This window comes from Anopheles bellator, chromosome X (assembly GCF_943735745.2).
Source record: "Anopheles bellator chromosome X, idAnoBellAS_SP24_06.2, whole genome shotgun sequence".
Lineage (NCBI taxonomy): Eukaryota > Metazoa > Arthropoda > Insecta > Diptera > Culicidae > Anopheles > Anopheles bellator.
Window position 1 is genome coordinate 1835394 of NC_071287.1, and position 18163 is coordinate 1853556.

Here is an 18163-nt window from a genome sequence, read left to right on the forward strand (position 1 = left end):
AGAGAGAGAGAGAGAGAGAGAGAGAGAGAGAGAGAGAGAGAGAGAGAAGCTCACAATGTGGGAGAAGGAGTCCAGATAGTAGAAAACAGATACTGGAGAGTAATGGAGCACCCCGTCGTATTTTCCCAGGGCACCAGGGTATAGTACTAAGGTGCAGATCCAAAGATGTTGGCTTTCTGTTTTGGTTTTTCTTTTTTCGTGTGTATTGTTTTTAGTAAAACAATATACTCTGCCTGCCTAAGCAGTTTTTTTTATTGTCGCAAGTTGTTTCAAACCGAGTGTCAAATAAGTACGAAACAGTAACGTTTAAACTGAGACAAAATAAGAAGAGAAATGTAACTGGCAAAAACAAAGAGAAAGAACAAGAATAGAACAGAACGGCTAAGGAAAATACAACGATATATAAAAAAAAAAACAAGAGAACAAAAGCAAAATTATAACAAACGAAACCATAACAAAATAATACTAAAATGTTCATGTTTTCTGGCATCGTACGCCGCAATGCTAAACAAGACTAAACGCTGCATCAGGGGAAAAGATAAAAACAAAACGAAACAAAACAAAATGCTGAATAGGGACCGGGAAAGGTGGTGTTAGTTAAAATCGAGACACAACAAAAGACGATGAGCAAAGGAAGTAACAAATTAAAAAAGAAAACTAGCAACATAAAAACAAACATCAACAAAACAAGTATCTTCTTAGAGTGGTGGCCAAAGTCACAGGTGGTCACAATTAATGTGTGACAAAACATAAAACTGAAATCAGCAAACACCGAGAACGATCAGAAAATAGCCTAACTAAAAAGAAAAGGTCAACAAACAAGCGCTTCGCTATTAGAACGAGCCGCACAAACGACATACAGCCAACAAGTGGTAAAACCAAAGGTGTACACTCAACACGTGCAAGAAGTCTCGTTCATTTAGTCTCGCTTCGAGCCTAACATGGTAGCTTTCTACGGTTCTCTAAAACCGGCATCTAAAAGGGGCGAAAGGGGTATCGTTGATGCGCGAAAGGGGTAAAATGGGTAGTGGAAGGGCAGCTAGTTGCTTATCCCAACTGGGTCAGGCAGGGTCTGCTGAAGTCGTGACGAACGTAGCAACCGTAATCTGGTGTGCTTTACGCAAGATCGAAATGGAATCGGATCGGGGCAATCGGAATTGACAAGAAGTGTAAGAGAGAAAACAACAGATAGAGAGCGCGAAAGAGAGAGAGAAAGAGAGAAATTGGTTGTTAGAACGGGGAGTAGTGGAACGGGAATGGTTAAACATAGATCAGCCACAAAACAAAAGAAAAATAAAACAAAACAGACAAACAACTAAGTCAAACAGAGATGCGGGCAACACTGCGGACCTCACGGTGTTAGCTTGCTGGCTAAAGCCCCTCCCCCATCCGCACTAACACTCGACATATCCCCGGGGGGCTACGGTTGCTATCTGTGCCATACTGTCGTACTTTGTAACCCTTGCTTTCAGCATACAGAGCCTAGCCTAGGTGTCTACGCGCCACCTGAAAGGGCGCCTTATAGGTCGCCAAGAGACTGTGTCTGGCGTTATGCGTCCGATTCAGCCGGTCGATGTGTATGTGGGTAGCTAACCGGATTTGTATTCGTGTGCTCGTCAGTTCGTAGGTCAGGTGTTCGTATGTTGATGGTAGGGTTTCTGGGTTTCGTTCATCTTCGTCTCAAATCTTCAAGCTCACCGCGCTGTGAGAGGGGACAGTGACCGTCAACACAAGTAGGCCTTAGTGCAGGCCCCACAGTCTTTACCAATAACCTCCACCTGCACACGGCTGTATGCACGCAGACGGCAGACCACGAGCATCGGGATCTGGGGATGTCGGGGATAGGGATAATGTGAAGCTCCCTCCTCCCCTTCTCAAATGTTCAAGATTACCAATCAAAACAACAACAACGAAACAAAAACACTATAAGAAAGAGTAGATAATAATATAAAAGGAGACAGAGATAGAGAGAAATGGAGTGAGAGAAAAAGATAATACGAATTAAGCCAAACTAGTAAATGAAGGGGACGGGAAAGAGAGAAAGAGATATAGAGAGGATAACAAAAACACGTAAAACCATGTAAATACACTTTTTAGAAAACGTACTATGTTCAGAGCAAGCAAGGAGAACAACGAAAAGCCGGCATGCTGCAAATCTATCACATAATATGTTACAAGGGCTCTACATTCTAAGCGCGGCGGATGAGGTAAGTGGCGGGGCTCTGGTGGTGAGCGAAGTAGTACTACCAGTGCACTATTCAGCACAGCCAGGACCTGGCCCGCGTGTAATAATAAAAAAAACAAATCACGATCTGACTGTCAGGCAAAAAGGCCACCAGAATAGTACAGAAACGAATGATATGTATTAGGTACAGTAGAAATTACGATGAAGAAAAACCAAACCAAAGATGAAGCAAACCGTTGGAGGAAGGAGTGAGCAAACAATACACGAAAACAGTAAAAAAGCACAAACATCGTACGGGAAGTTGAATGATAATGAGCGTTCATGAAGAGAAAAATAAAATAAATAGAAACAACAATCGACAGGAATCGGTCAATCCTGAGTGAATAACAATTCGGTTACATTAGTGTGTATATGTGTCCGGGTATGCATTACTACGTAATCATTTGACATCGATTAAAACGACAATGTTTGGTATGGTACAGAAAATGGAAACGAACATCAAAGTACAAAAACCAAAAACGGGGTTGTGCTTTCGCATGAAAAATAGTCGGTTCGGTACCGGTAGCTTCGCAAGCGGTACGTAACCTCCCCGCAAGGGCTCGCGGCATAGATGAGAACGGGGTATTCTCTCTGCTGTGTGCTCTGGACTCAAATGGAGTGTGTTGGGCCCAGCCAGGGCGCCCTTTCCAGCTTGTGGAATCAAACAGATGCTAAATGAAAACCTAACGAATAAGTATATGCAAACAAGGCATCTTTAAGCGAATGGACGAACAACAACGAATTGTCAAAAATGATTAAGAAACAAAGAAAAACAACTAAACGAACTAAATGAATGTGGTAAAAACAACGACTACTGTTTTTGGGTGCCTGCGAATCGAAATGAGGAAATCAAAAATCTGCAAACTGCCTAATGAACCATGGTGAAACAGAATAATGTACGACGGGTAGTCGGGCGCGTAGAACGAAGGAGTATTATGATGATGATATCGGGGGTGGTGCGGGAGGAGCTCGAATGGCACATTCCAGGTGGTGATGGGATGAACGTATCGTAAACGTAAAATATAGAGTTTTCCGTTTTGATTAGGTGAAATGAACTTGGGAGCTCACCGGTGCTAGGTTTAAGTACGATCAAACAGATATCAAATTAAAACTCATAAACCAGAATAAATCAATAAATGAATACAACGCTAAGGTAAACGTAATGTAACGCTTCAAGTTCCAAACCGAAAAAGTTACCGACAACAACATAATTAAAACATCCCGTTACGATGTGCGCAATATGTGGATGGTCACAACTTAGTTGGATCTTCAGATTTGTGATGGACATGGGTCAGAGGAGGATAAAGATAAACAAAACAACAAAAAAAAAACGATAGCAAAAGTGAAGAAAAAAGTCAATGTAAAACTTAAAGTAAACGTAAGTACAAAACAGAAAAAAAAACATGGAAGTAAAACAAAAATACGGGGATGTGAAGTGAAACGAAGTGGATACGGGCGCTGATTTTGGTTTTAATGGTGTTTGATGGCTTGTTCTGAACACGGTTTTTTTTGTCAAAATTCATTAGAATGGCAGTACCTCCCAATCTCTTTTCCGGACCTCATATTCCAAATCCCATTTCTGGCCTTCACACGTGTACATACGGTTGTAATATTCTTTAACAATGTCTTTCAACTGGTCTGCAAATGGGAAAAGCGAGTATTGTACACTGTGAGTCACGTGAAAGCACAAGAGTTCGACATTTAGACGACATTAGAGAGAAATGGAAGAAACGAAAAAAAATACAATGAGCGCTGCGCTACATGAGGGTAACGAACTACAAATGAGGCGACTGGGAACGACTGGGCTTTTATGACGGTAGAGAAGGTACCAACAGAATGGGGTCTTCAACGTTACGCTGGGCGGGGGGGCTGACGTGATGTGGCAAACGGAAGCCATACTGAAAGGATCTGTAAGGCGTGCCCATAGCGGTGCTTCCGCATCGCCAGTCAGTACATGGAGAGGTCAAATCGAGAGCAAGTACAAGAAGAAAGTAGCTGTAGAATGGAGATGGAGCGAAAAGGTGTGCACGAGTGAGAGGTGGAGAGAGGCGGTCATCGAAATGTGAGACAAACGCATCCCATCGGTTCACTGGTCAGAGAAGAAACTACCGAAAGTGAAGAAGAAAAAGTACTTTTCTATCAAACTAAATCCAGAAAACACGAGTAACAACATAAATCAAACGAAACAAAGAAACCGTGACATTGACAGTAGAGAAGAAGACACGAAAAGTTGTACATGATAACAGGACGTACTCTGAATCCAGTGTGAACCACACTGATAAAGAATGGTACAAATAGTGGGAGAAAAACAGAAAGACAAAGAGAGAGAGAGAGAGAGTGAGGGAAAGAGAGAAGGAAACAAAAATGCGAAGAGCAAGAGAGAACGACATGTACGAAGAACCACGATGACCACACCGAACGACGACGACGACGACGACGACAAACCAATCTCAAGCGATGCGATGTACAAAAAACAAACAAATTTCAGCAAACAAATGTGTTCGTATTTGTTTCAGTGCAACAAAACCCGGCAACTATCGGCGATCCTACATTCGAAGGTACGGTAAAACTGCATCCTTGCATCCTGCATGCATTTGACTGTTACGCACCTCATTATCTGTCGTGGAAATGAAAATAAAAAAAATCGTTCCTTCTAAACTATATGTTTAAACTTTCCGACGACGCTTTTTGTATTTTTTGTTTTTTTTTCATTGGCAAATAAAGAGCTTTTTCCATTGGGTGTTGTGTGTTTTCTGTATGTGTGTTTGTGTGTATGCGGAGGGAAGAAGGATACTCGGGTATGCAAAGGAATCTAGGTTCCATGCTTGGTATAGACCCTACAGATCAGCAAGATCAGTCCGGGGCATTGTTGTTTTCCTGTTGTCTTTTCGGGTCTTTGGCGTGCGTTTTTAATTCTCGTTTTTTAACTGACTTGTTTTCGCTAACGCTTCGTACGAAATTGAGTAACGTGTCTATTACGGTAAGTAGCAGCCAATATGTGTGTTGTTTTTTTTTTTTTGTAATTAACAGTTCATGTATAAATCCTGACAGTTTCTGTGTGTGGAGTGATGCAGTGGAGTGATGTGACTAAAAAGTGTGGAGGAGAGAAAGAGTGAAAGAAAGAGAAAGGGAGAGAAAGGCCAGGCATTGATTTGTGTGTGAATCAGAGGGAACGAAACGAAACCAAAAGAACAGGCCAGTGAATGCAACGTATTGATTGGTGTTTTGTTCTTTGTTTTGCCACACAAAAGAGCTGGCCACTCATCGCAGATAAAAGGATATTAAACAAAAATTGCAAGGTTTTTGCAAAATCAATGAACATGAAAACGTTATAGTTCTAGTGAAGAAAAAGGTACATAATAGTATTGTATTTATATATATATGTATAGCAAAAAAAAAAAAAGGAAACATTCAACCATAGTTATAAGAAAGCAACAGGCGCAAATGCTTTACCTCAAACTGTTTCAATTTTTCCATTCTTTCTAAATCAAATTTGTCACCTTCCAAACCAAATACCCTTTTCCAATATTCCTTACATATTGTCTGTAGCTCAGCTGGTAGAGAAAGAGAGAGAGAGAGAGAGAGAGAGAGTTTGGCAAGAGGGCTAAGCATTATTTTTCTTTAGTTTGTTTTCATTGCCGCCGAAGCAGTACGAACGAAGTCGCGCCGGGTCGCCAGGACGGATGGATGATCGAAATCGAGCGGATGCGCAACTAACGATCAACCGAAAACCCGCCGATACTCGTTCCTTGAGTGCGTATGTGTGAATGTGTTTGGTTAGCTCCAGTTGGTCGCGACAAACGAGGAAATGCATCAGCCGAAGGATGGAACGCTGGATCGCCATTCGGCAGACCTGTCATGGACCCTACACGTCAGCGAGGTACGTTGGTGTTTGGTAGCGGACCGTGTCGGTGTCGGTGAGTCGGTGAGGACGTCGAGGGAGAGAGCCTCGACTCCCGGGCGGGGGGACGGGTTTGCGAGATCGTCACTGGCAGCATCGTTAATGTGGTCGGGCAGCCTCGGCAAACGCAAACACAGCGCGGCTACGGCGACTGCTACTGCGCGCTGCAATGGCGGCGGTGACTTGGCGCTTGGCATTGGGCTTGGAATTGCGCGCGCAAATGGCAGCTGGTGGCAATGGCAGCATATCCTAGACCGGTTCGGCCCCACCGGCACACTAGAGGTGTTTCGGAAGTCAGTCAGCTCAGGCTTAGACAGGCGTTGGTGAGCGCGCAGAGCAAAGTAGAGATCACACTGGTCGAGGCGAACGAGGGTTTTTAAGGAACGCGACGAGATGACAGATGGCTGTTTCAGTGTACGTGTGTGTGGATGGGTGTCTGTGTCTGTGTATGTGAGTGTATGCACACTGCCCTACTACTAGAGGCTTGCGCCGGGAGCTGCCTTGCGATGGCGCACGGACGCAGGGCGCGCGAACACGGGCTATGCAGGAAGTTGCAGATGCGCAGCGCGTAGTCCCCCCCCCGAAATAGGCAGGTGTACGAACCGAGCCAAACGAAACACGCACGATAGATAGAAAAGGCACCAGTAGAGTAAGGATGAGAAGGCAGTAGCAGTGGTAGTAGTAGTAGAGAAAAAGAAAACTCAATCGATGGTGTGTTGCTTGCCTCCAAGTCCTTCCTAGCCACCTCATACTCATAATCAATTTTCTCGCCCTCCAGGGTACAAATTCGTTTGTGGTACTCTTTGCATATGTGCTTCAGACTGGCTACAAAAAGGAAACAACAAGCAGGTAACACACAGTTACCGGATCAGTAATATCCGACTGAATGGCTCGGCCGACGACTCAGACGACCTGGCCATGCTCGCAACCCAAACCCCCTGAGATCGTTGTTGCCCGGTAGACCGGAGGGCCAAAAGGACTCGTGTGGGAACTGGTACACATTTCCGTAGGCTTATCATCGAAGATCGAAAACCATTGGCGAAGGATCACGACAAAAAAAAATACGGGCAGTTTAGTAACAGAACAATTACCACATCACAACAATGGCCACCGAAAGAGAGAGAGAGAGAGAAGGAGAGAATACGCAACCGATAATGCAACATTCGATAGCTGCTAGTCACAGAACAACAAACGGGAAACATGTATGGGTGAGTGTGTATGTATATAATCGCAGCAAAACACGCGATAAACAATATCGGATAAAGAAAGGATGGCAAAAGAAAAAGAGAGAAAGAGAGAGAGAGAGAGAGTAGAGGAGAATACACGAGAGAGGGAAAGAGTAGTTAAGCTGACACCTAGAACACAAGTGAAGTGCACGACAACGATGGTTCAGGCTTGTTCTTGCTCTGTTTTTTGTTCAAAACTCAAAAGCGGACAGTAGATGTCCAGGCAGAGAAGGGAGTGTGCGGTAGAGCGAGAGAGAGAGAGAAAGAAAGAGTGAACAAAAAACAAGCTCAACATAAAACGGAAAGATCGGCTCGATCGGATTGTTTCGAAAAATTCGAAAAATCCATCGATGAAGGATAAGGAAGTACGGAGTATTTTACGGACAGTGACGGTTCCGTAGCAGAAAGCAGAAGAGTTTCATGTTATAATCCATACAACAAAAAAAAGCAAGACACTAGAAGGTTTTCCTACTATAACGTCGAGGAGTTGTAAAGGAGCTTCAGGCAAAGAAGAAATGAAGAACAACGAAAAAGAAAAGTAGACGAACAAAACGGCAAAAAAAACGACAGCGAAATAGGTAAATTGAAATGATCATCATCACAACAACACCGAGCATCAAAACAACGAAAAGTAACGGAAAACGTAAAAAACTGCTAACAGAAGGAGAGCTCGCAGAGCATAGAAGAGGTTGAGAGAGATAGAGAGAGAGAGAGAGAGAGAGAGAGAGAGAGAAGGCGTGCAGCAGATGGCGCCTCACGAAGGTGAAACCGCTCGGTCGAACCTAAAGTGTACTGGCACCGGAATGTTTAGCGTTGATATGTGTATGTAGCGTGTATGTACCTCCATGTCCTTCCTTTTCACAACATACTCAAGATCGTACTTTTCCTCCTCCAGGTTATTAATGCGCAGATGGTAGTCGCGGAGGACTTTTCGCGCTTGCTCTGCGTGCGCGCAGAACGGGGAGCGCGTGGGTGCAAAATGGCCGGGTGTTCGTGTTCGGGACAACATATGGGGCGAAGATAGTGGGAGGAGGAAAAAAATATAGTTTTGTTGCATTGTAGTGTAGGTGGCTAACGAGAGGCATCGACAGGGTTAATGCAATATAAATATATAATATGTGCAGTGTGTATGAGAAATAGTTTAGTAGAAATAAAAATGAAATCAAATGAAAGTAGAAAACTTCGAGCAACACCAGCAAATCCAATCCATCCAATTTTGTTTTCTCCTAGTGGAAGGGATAGGGATCAGAATCGCAAGAAATGGGCGTATGAAGAAAACACTGGTAGGCTGGACGAAAACAGCTAAATAAAACCTGAAAAGGGCAAAGCTAACCCAAAACCCTTCCGAAGAAATAGTTCGTAGACACAATCCAACAAGTAAACTGACAAGTAGAAAATGAGGAACGAAAGGTCGGTACCAGAGCGGTGCCGAAAGGCCAAGGTCATCGCTCGTCGACGAACGAACACGCTGAATTTTTGGGAAGGCTCTCCCGAAAAGTCACCACACACTCTTCAGACCCCAGACCCAGGCGATATAGAATGGTTTGAACCGAAAGTAAGAACGAAAGGAAAATGAACGGCTTCAACTGATCGGACTAGAATGAGTGGTATGGGTGGCTATGGTGGCAGGTGGGAGTGACGAGAGTTACGCGCAGACCTTGCTGCTCGACCTGACGGGAACGACCTGCCACTCTGTGTACGTTTGCTTCGATTTCACAGATTGCATTCCGATCCGATTGATACCGAAATGGAGAGATCGGAACCGAACAGACATTAGTAAATACGGGAAGGAAGTGAATATGATGGACTAAAATGGATACAGAGCGTGAGGGATAGAAAATAGAAAGTAACAGAAAGAGGAATGTGTATGAAGTAGAACAGATTGAACGGCTGAAGACAAGATCAATGTGAGAAAAAGGGTGATGTAACCAAGGCGAAACAACTCGAGAATATGATGTACCGATCGGACAATCGGTTAAGGAAGATGACGAGCGAGAGAGAGAGAGAGGGAGAGAATGATTGGACACCCGGATCCGCCGGGGGTCCCTTCTACCGACCGAGCCACTCTGCAATTGAGAGTAGGTCCGGAAATAGGCCGGAAAAGGAAACACGGTGATAGAGAGAGAGAGAGAGAGGACAGACAGACGAGAGAGAGAGAGAGGAAAGAGGACAGAGAAAGGCACGCGGACACACACACGCAAGCGCAAGTTTGTGTTACCTTCGTTGGCGTCCTCCAGGTTCTTCGCCTTGCCGCAACGCTCCTCGATGATGCGCCGACGTTCGGCCGCCTTGCGCTCCTGTTCCTTCTTCAGTTCCTCAGCGGCTTTCTTGCGCAGAAGTAACTACGGGCGGGGAGGGAAGGGGGCACGCAAGCAAAAAGGATATCAGCACACCCGTGCCCAGCATGCCCGTGGGTTCACCAGCCCCCAGACAACTTACCCGGAGCTTCTTCTTGCGCTCTGGAGTCATGAAGCCCTTCTTGGCCTTCTTGGCCTTCGAGGCTTCCTCCATGCGCTTGCGCACCTCGGCGCGCTTGCGCTCGATCTCGGCCTGCTTCGCCTTCTTTGCCTCATCATCAGCCATGGCTATGTGGTGGTGGTTGGTGGTTGGTACCTGCTCGCCCACCCCGGGTTCCCCGCGTTGGTCCCAAAAAGATACAATCAGAGTGGAGTGGATTAGAGAAGCGCTGCTCCTTGCGCTGGCTGTGATGCGCTAGTAATTCTACGGTTGGTGCCGCTGTTGCTACTGGTTTTTCGGGCTCCCTATGCTCGCCTCTGCTCTAGCCCTGCTCGGATTGCACCACGGCCGGTGAGTCACTCCCCTCTTCTTTTTGGGTCAACAAGATCGCAGCAGTGGGCGCTTCACATTCTGGTGAAATTTCTATTTTTAGCACGTCGCGTGCTAGCACGTTCGTGTGCAACCTGTGTGCAACACTCGGCCGGTGTTGGTAAGGTTGGTAACCCCACAAGCACGCACGCACGGCCCAGCGCTGTGCGCATGCGGAAGCCGTGCCCGGTGCGCCGAGCACACGCAGCAGCAACCCTAATAAGGCAGGCAGGACGGCCAACGGCTATTAATACATTTTCGAGTCCGTCCGCTAGAAAAACACGAGGCACACACCGCAACAACAAAAAAACGCGACAGATTTTTCATCGACGCATGGCTCACGCACCCCCCGAATCACGAATCCTCTGGCCGCGTTACGTCACGGACTACGGAGAGAGAGACAGAGCGACAAGGATGGGGAGATGGAGCGAGTGCAGAGCCTCGCCAACCATCTCCGTTATGTAACAAGGCATGGCCAGCAGGCACCACACGGATGGGCGTTTCGCAGGGAAACGCAGGATGATAGAAGAGATGGCCTGATGTGCCTGATGTCCTGATGCTGCCCCCCGTTATCGACCCAACCTCAACTCGCAGCTCGGCAGCAGTTGAACGGTGGAGCCTTCCGAGCCCAGTAGCAACAGCAGCAACCGGCGCTGTGGCACGATCGTTTGATTGAAGGTGAGGTCCGGCTTTTTGACGACGGTTCACGGCCTTGGCCAACCTTCCGGCACACATACAGGAGCACCCGCCCACTCACCTCGGCTACGACAGGGGAAACGGTCTGGAACGATCCGAACACTGAAACGGTCTGGGCACTACTGATCGGACTGTCGGTGGCGTGTGCGCGCGCTCTGTCCACGAGACTCGGCCGTTGGGAACTCGGAAAGAATACTGGTCGATCCGAGGCGACGTTGCTGACTGGCCGGCCCGGGCCGGGTAGCGCTCGGGCCGCCACCGCCACTCGGAGGATTCGCGCGCATCCCGGAGTGCGCATGCTCCTGCGCGCCTCGAGGAAACGTTGCGAAACCCAACCATCGCATCTCGCACGATCGGCCGTGCGATCCCGATATAGGATCCCGATTGGGAGCACGAGGCACGCACGGACACCCACATCCGCTACACACGCCGTTGGCAGGCAGATGTTGGTCAAACCTTTCCATGCCGTTCGGGAATGTTGAATAGACGTGTGACTAAGTATCAGGTTGGGTGAAAAGTAGTGTACGATTTTTGGGGTGATTTCAAACCAAAATCTCTAGCGATCTACCAGTCCCTTTTTTGAAGTCCTTTTTTAGAGCCTTCCAACGCTCTTTGCTTGTAAAGTCATTCAATCGTCATTTTTTTAATTTTTAAACCACTCAAAGCAAACTGCGAACTGCCCAAAAACAAGCTTCGACAATCATTTGATGCGATGCTGTATAACCCGGGGGCCACAGTATGAGAAACTTGGAAAAAAATGTATGGCAGGCCAAGAAACTATGAATCTTTTGCTAGAGTTCCGTGAGTTACTTTGAGTTGCTTTTGAGCGCCTTATGTTTACGGGATATTTTCTCGTTTCGGGGGTATTTTTTTCAATTTGACAGTTTACGGCAAATTTCGGCAATTTTTTTTTGCTTTCCAAAAATTTGGCTAGTTTTAGTCGACAGCGGATCAAATTTTGACAAAAATGGCCATAGAAGGGGAAGGAAAGGAAACTGAAAAATCAAAGCATAAACAAACGAACTGTCATTTCACTCATTGGGGCTCACGGAATTTTTCGCCCAAAAGCTTCTAGTGTGGACGCTAGCATATCAAAAAACCTGTAGAGAAAACTCATAGTGTGGTCGAGGCGTAATAATCCCCGCAAAGCGTCATTTCCAGGCACAAAAGTTGGCATGGTCCCTTTTAAAAATCGATTGCAAACTAAATTAATTTTTTTTTCGACCTAAAATCCTTTTTCCCTGATGTTGAAACAATCTTCTCGTGCTTATCAGTAGAGATCTGAATTTGGTGATTGGCCAGACGGAAGTAAATCATAATAAATTATTCCTTTCACGTCCCACCACATGCACAGTGGAACCTTCCTGGCTGTTACTTGAAAATAATGGATTACTTTTTCCCCAACCCCAATATTTGCCCAGTGAAGAACAGTGAAAGAGAGAGAGAAAGAGAGAGTCCACCCACCTACGACAGGGTGAAATCACGGCGTGAAACCGAACCACCACCCACGCGTGCGTAATCAAGCGGTGTGTGCCAATGGTGTACTTCTAACATCGGTTCTATTTCTGGCTCCTTGCGCTGCGCTCGCGCACTTGCGTCCGCGCGGCGCACTGTTGTCACAACAACAATAGACCCCGCAACTGGACCGAACCAGGGACCGAACGCACACACAAGCGACAGAGCGCTAGGTGGGCAGTGTGAATGGTGCGGCTGGTCCCCCGTCAAAATGGACCGATGGATAAAATTAGCTCGCACACATACATACGCACACACAGGTTGCGGAGTTGCGCGTTTGCGCAGCGAGGTTGCGACCAGTGAGTGTATCATCAACAAACTGAGCCCGCACTGAGCGAACTGAACGAATCGAACATCACAAAAATGGTCCTTCGAATCAAGAAGCAAGTTTCGCGATGATACGTCACCCTTTCATGGCACCCAGGACCATTGCTGCTTTCCAGATGGAGGCGCCTGGTGCCCGGTGCCGATGGAGGCGCCTGGTCTCTCTCTCTCTCTTTCGAGATGGCCAACAGCCATGAATCAGCCAGGAGAATGGGACTGTACCTGCCGATTGAGACTTCCCAGTTTTGCTGTTCATTCTGCATTACCTAGTTTTGACATCAGGTAAATGATTTCGGGTCGAAAAAACAAAATGGTTTCGTATTGCAACCCATCTCTTAAAGGGTTAGACCGTGTCACCTTTGCTTGCTTCGCAAGCTCCTAAAACCTGATGAAAACGTTAATTCTGATCGCTACTGAGAACAAATGATCAATTTGAACCATGCGCTGACGGAAAAACGATCAAAAACCCGTTTCTCTTATCTAAAAAGGAGGCGCCTGGTGGCCCGTGGCTTAAGAGTTCCATGACTCCAAAAAAGAAAACTGTTTCAGGATACTATCAAATCACTTGGATGGGAGCTGCCATCCCTCCCCGCGCTATTCACCAGACTTGGCCCGTTCCGAATATTATTCTTTTTCATCGACGGGACACGTATTGGCTGAGCAGCACTTCGTTTTTCACGAGGTAGTCGAAATGGGATGACTAATGAGTTTACTTAAAAAGTCGAATAATTCTTTCATCCAGGAATCCATGATTTAGCAGAGAGGTGGGAGGAATGTATAGCTAGCGATGGCACCATACTTCGAATAAAATAGAAATTTGCATACACATTTTATAAACCTTTTTTTTGTGTGTTAAAAACAGTCCTATTCTCAACGCACCCCCCCTAGTAGCTCCCGAATAGTTACTGGGTCACGCTGGGCTCCGGGAACCTCCACACCCCACCCCACCCCCTCTGAAAATTTGGAACCTTCTAAATGCAGTGCCAGCTGCCAGCTGCCAAGGGGCCAAAGCCCTCTATGACGTCATTCATTCTGATGCATTCGGATGAGGCCGACCACCACCCGAACCGATGTTCGTCCTCCTCCGCATCGCCCACAGGACTCACCTGGGGGGCTGGTGACGCACGGGGCTAGCCACCGGGACACGTCGTGCTGCAGCGCTGGGAGGCGCAGTAAGGACGACGACGGTTTTACCGGCCCAGCCGCTGGACGAGCCTTCGTACGGCGCGCACGTGCGTCACTCTTCCGGGCCCGGCGCCCCCTCCCTGGGGGAGTGAGAGGCGACGAGTTATCCTCCTCGCGGTCACCGCGCGACCGTTCATGCTGTCGGCCTCATGGTTCGGGTTGGTGCGGTTGGGCTTTTTATTCATAAAACCCGAGAGCCTCGGCTGATGAATGAATCCACACGGGGAGACGCGCGCACGCACACACGCGAACGCCGGTGAATGAACCGTGGCTGTGTGTGTCGGTGCCCTGGCTGGCTCCACAGGATCCGATGTTGGCGCGATGGCGGTTTCCGCGAGCTCTGTGTGTGTTGGTGCCCGCGAAAGTCTGGGTTGGTGGGCTTTTTTTAGAACCTCACCTCGCGCTGGGCCAGAAGGGGTGGAAGGTCGTCCTTGGGGCGGCAGCACGCTTCCGGCCGGGACTCCGGCGACAGGATTTGCTGGGAGGGTTGCTGTGGGTTGCCCGCTCGGTGTGAGGTTCTATTTTCCCGGCCTCGTCCTTGCTCCGTCGATCGGTTTGTGTGGCGTGTGTGTGGCATTTTTTGTTGCGATGTCCACCCTTTTCTGCTTTCTCGCTTTGCCAGGGAAATCGCTGTTTGCTCATTGTTTTGTTGCGCTGTGCCCTTATGCATTATGTTGTGACCACCGTTTTCCCCCCTCGTTGTTAGCCTTGTTCCAGGTCTTTGGCTTTGGTGTCATCCGGTTTCGGGAGTATCCTTTTCGCTGCTGACAAAATACAGGAGGACGAGGGGTCTGGTCCGTGAACGTCATCGTCCGTGTCCCTGCTGCTGCCGTGAGCATCCTTCAGGGTTACCAGGGCCGTTGACCTGGTTTGGTCCTGCGTGTGGCAAACAGGTGCGTCCTCCCGGTCGAGGTCCTGGTTGGATGTTTAATTTTAAACACGGACCACAGAGCAGGCTTGAGAGCTCGGGTCGGGTCGGGTTGGGGTGTGTCGAGGCCGAGGACGAACGTAAGCGAACCGACCGGAGCATGTACGTACATAGCCGAGTCCTTTTTTGTGGTTTGACCTGCCCCGAGCCCCGAGTCCGGGTCCGGGTGCCGTGAGTGCGCGGCAGCCGCAACCGTTGACGTCATCGGCGACTCGCCGATCACCATCACTGTGAGCTACTTATAGGCACACATACACGCAGAAAGCCACACAAGCCGGACGGATCGGGATGTCTCCACCGATATGCGAATGTGTGCCCAAATGATGGCAGAACTGGCTCCTGATGCTTCATTCTTACCAAACCATGGAAACGGTGGGTGGGGGAGGGGAGGGGGCTTTGGAACCTTCGCCATGCCGCCTCCCATTTCTACTGAACTCTTACAGTGTAACAGTCTTTCCTTTCCAATTCCTTTCTCTTCCTGTCTCTTTATTTCTCTCTCTCTTTATTTCTCTCTTTCTCTCTGCCTCTGGCTTTAAATTGGATTTGAACACTTTGGACCCCGACCTATCGTTCCCCAAATCCCCCCCTCCCCCCCCCCCCTGTTCCCCACGGCCCGCTGTCACCCTGATGGTAAGCGATAACAACGATGAACGAACACACCATCGTATAGATAACTGGCTTGTGGATTCATCTGGATCCCCGACCGATTCACTCGGTCCCCTCGATTCACGGCGTGAACTCGAGGCGCGTTCATGAGCCTCAAAACATGAACCCTCCCTTTTCTCTCTCTCTCTCTCTCTCTGACTGTCTCCCTCTATTGGTTGTTTTGGTTGCATTGTTGCCACGTTGGGCAGACGTTGCAAGGCGCGAGTGCACCGCGCGACAGAAGTAGGTCAGTGAAATGCGCTACATTACGGACCGTGATGGGCCGTCCGGAAGGAGGTGGGAACCGATCTGCGTCATCGCTCCATAGAGCTCCATGGTGACGTAGCGCCGCCGCCGCCACAGTTTACTTCACAGCGGTTCTGGCACAGCGGCTTCTGGTGTGGGCAGCACAATACTGCACCAAAGCGGGAGGTCCTTGGTCAGGATGGGCTTGGCCCTCAAGGTTGCCCTCATCTCCCTGACGACCTCCCGGCCCGGTCTGGGTCTTTGTTGGGTCCTTCGGGGGCTTCCACAATCCCAGTGCCAATCGGATAATCGTCGTGCCGAAAAAATGGGATTACGTACTTGGAACTCCCGGGGCCCGAGGGTCCCGATTGCGCCTGAGCTCCGGCCCAAGTGGCCAAGGATTTCGTGGCCCAGTGGCTCACCTCTCTCTCTCTCGCTCTCTCTCGCGGTCGCAGTCATTTTTAACCACTTGTTGGTTGTTGGGTTTTGTTTTGCGCCGCCGTCTGCCGCAAGACAAGTGGCGAGATTTGTGCGTTCGGCGTTCCGGGTTTCGAGTTCCGGGCTCTTATACTAATCACCATCGACGAGTTAGGCGAAGCATCGAACGCCGTGGTTTCGATGAGCACTCAGATCCTAGGAACGTCCGTATCCTAGTGGCCGAGCTGGCTCCGATTTTAATTCCGGTTCTGGGGACTTTCCGCTCAAGTCGATCGGAACGCTGCATCCTGGAGATCCACACTGCAGGCTGCAGTCATCGTTAGCTCGTCGGGGCTTTTGTCTACGAACGCTGACGTCCACCGACGGCTGACGTAATCCCACTCTCCGGGCAACAAGCGGCAATGCGTGGGGCAATCCTGTGGCGCAATCCGCACCGCAGAAAAAAAACCATTCCATTTAAATCGGGTTACCGGGATGAAGTGTGTTTGTGTGCGTGCAGAAAGGGTCAGCTCAGTGGATGGAGAACTGAACCACTTAGGCGAAGGAGGGCGAAAGGACCCATGGCCATCTGACGACGACGACGACGACCACGGCTCCGGGGGTAGCGTATTTTCGTGTTTTCAAATTGCGGACCACCAGCCATCTTGCCACCAGCGCAACCAGGCAGCTGCGTGAGGCTATTTTCGGAACGCGCAATTTAATGGCCGTATCAGAAAGGCATACCGGTGGTCTAGGGGGGTGGTGCCGGTGTGAGGGGAAGGGTGTGTGCTGCTAGTGAGACAGGGACGGCTATTTAGCTAGTGACAACGGGCCAGTAACAAGAGTGTGGCTATAATATTCGCCTATATATATATTAGGTGTTTGAATTAATTCTGACCGGTTTTCCTTCGACATTTGTGATCTAACTACAACAGCAAAAAAAAACTACGGCTTGGTCCGTTCTTCTTAGGTTAAAAAAATGAAAGTATTTTAATATGAAAGTCATGTTGAACCATCAACTAGTCATGTCCTTTATCCCATTCTCGTCTCGGTTCTATGACCAAAGCTTGCTTTAAACACATTAATTATTGTCGATGGGGCTGTTCATCAATAATTTCAATAGGTTTCAAAAGCTCACGCTACACGACACCCTTCAGATCCCACCATATGCACCAGCGTAACTGTTGCGTAGTGAATATTTCGGTTCTTTATTGGCTGTCCCGGTCGGTCTTTTTAACTACGCACACCACACGATTTGTCAGTAAGAGCATGTAAGCATCTATTAAAATTTGAAGACTTTCGGTAAAACTGTTTTGTTCATATTGCAGCAATGAAAAAGTAAACAAATTGTAACATTTAGTGAGTAATGCCATCCTATTGTAAAACGGCAAGAATTAATTCAAACACCTAATACATATATATATTAGTGCAGCGCAGCAGCAGTAGCAGTTGCCCCATTCATACGCGGATAGGGGGATAATGGGAGAGCATCCTGGGAGAGTGGTCGTGAGGTCGCTGATGCCTGAGCTATCCAATATGACGTCACCGACGGAACGGGCTGGCTTTACCGTCGCGCTTTCTGTCCACAACCACCATTGTACAGCTTGTCCCAAGATTCAGTGGAACTTGTTGTTCCTTGCTGCCAATGCACACATGTCTCTGGCACGTTGAATAAAATGTACAGCATTAAAAACGCAAACGCAACACCTAGCTGGCGCGCGCCGCCACAGCATGCTGCCCTTAGCCGGGTGTGCTTGTGTGCCAAACTATTTATAAGTCTATATTCGCACGATTGCGAGCGAACTGTGATGAGCGCGTCTTCAGCAGAACCAGGGCAGAACGCGTAATGATTAATTCAAATGGCTTTTGGGGAGCCGGTCCCAACAATCTCGACGACTGCCGACATCTCGCTGGGTGTCGTCCGGGAATCACCCGGAGAATCGCGGTGGGTTTGTGGACTGTGCCGCAATTGATAGTGTAATATGTTTTCACTTGCCATATCCTTTCCGGTTCTGTGATCCACTGGCGGA

General features: G+C 48.2%; 1 protein-coding gene across 7 annotated transcripts in view; it reads right to left on the minus strand.

Moving 5' to 3' along the window:
- The window catches only part of LOC131213836 (troponin I), a 15547-nt gene extending 4463 nt beyond the window's left edge, over positions 1 to 11084 (minus strand). For 2 of the 7 annotated variants that reach the window (XM_058208004.1, XM_058208008.1), the window contains exons 1-4: positions 10935 to 11084; positions 9791 to 9964; positions 9570 to 9693; positions 3762 to 3862 (exon numbers count right to left, since the gene is read on the minus strand). In XM_058208004.1, the coding sequence (XP_058063987.1) occupies positions 3762 to 3862; positions 9570 to 9693; positions 9791 to 9934 (369 nt within the window). In that variant the 5' untranslated portion in view covers positions 9935 to 9964; positions 10935 to 11084. Of the gene's footprint in view, positions 1 to 3761; positions 3863 to 5677; positions 5779 to 6849; positions 6951 to 8192; positions 8294 to 9569; positions 9694 to 9790; positions 9965 to 10934 lie in introns of all 7 variants that reach the window. The other 5 variants (XM_058208007.1, XM_058208010.1, XM_058208005.1 and 2 more) reach the window with 3 other exon arrangements.
- Between the last annotated feature and the right edge of the window lie 7079 nt (positions 11085 to 18163).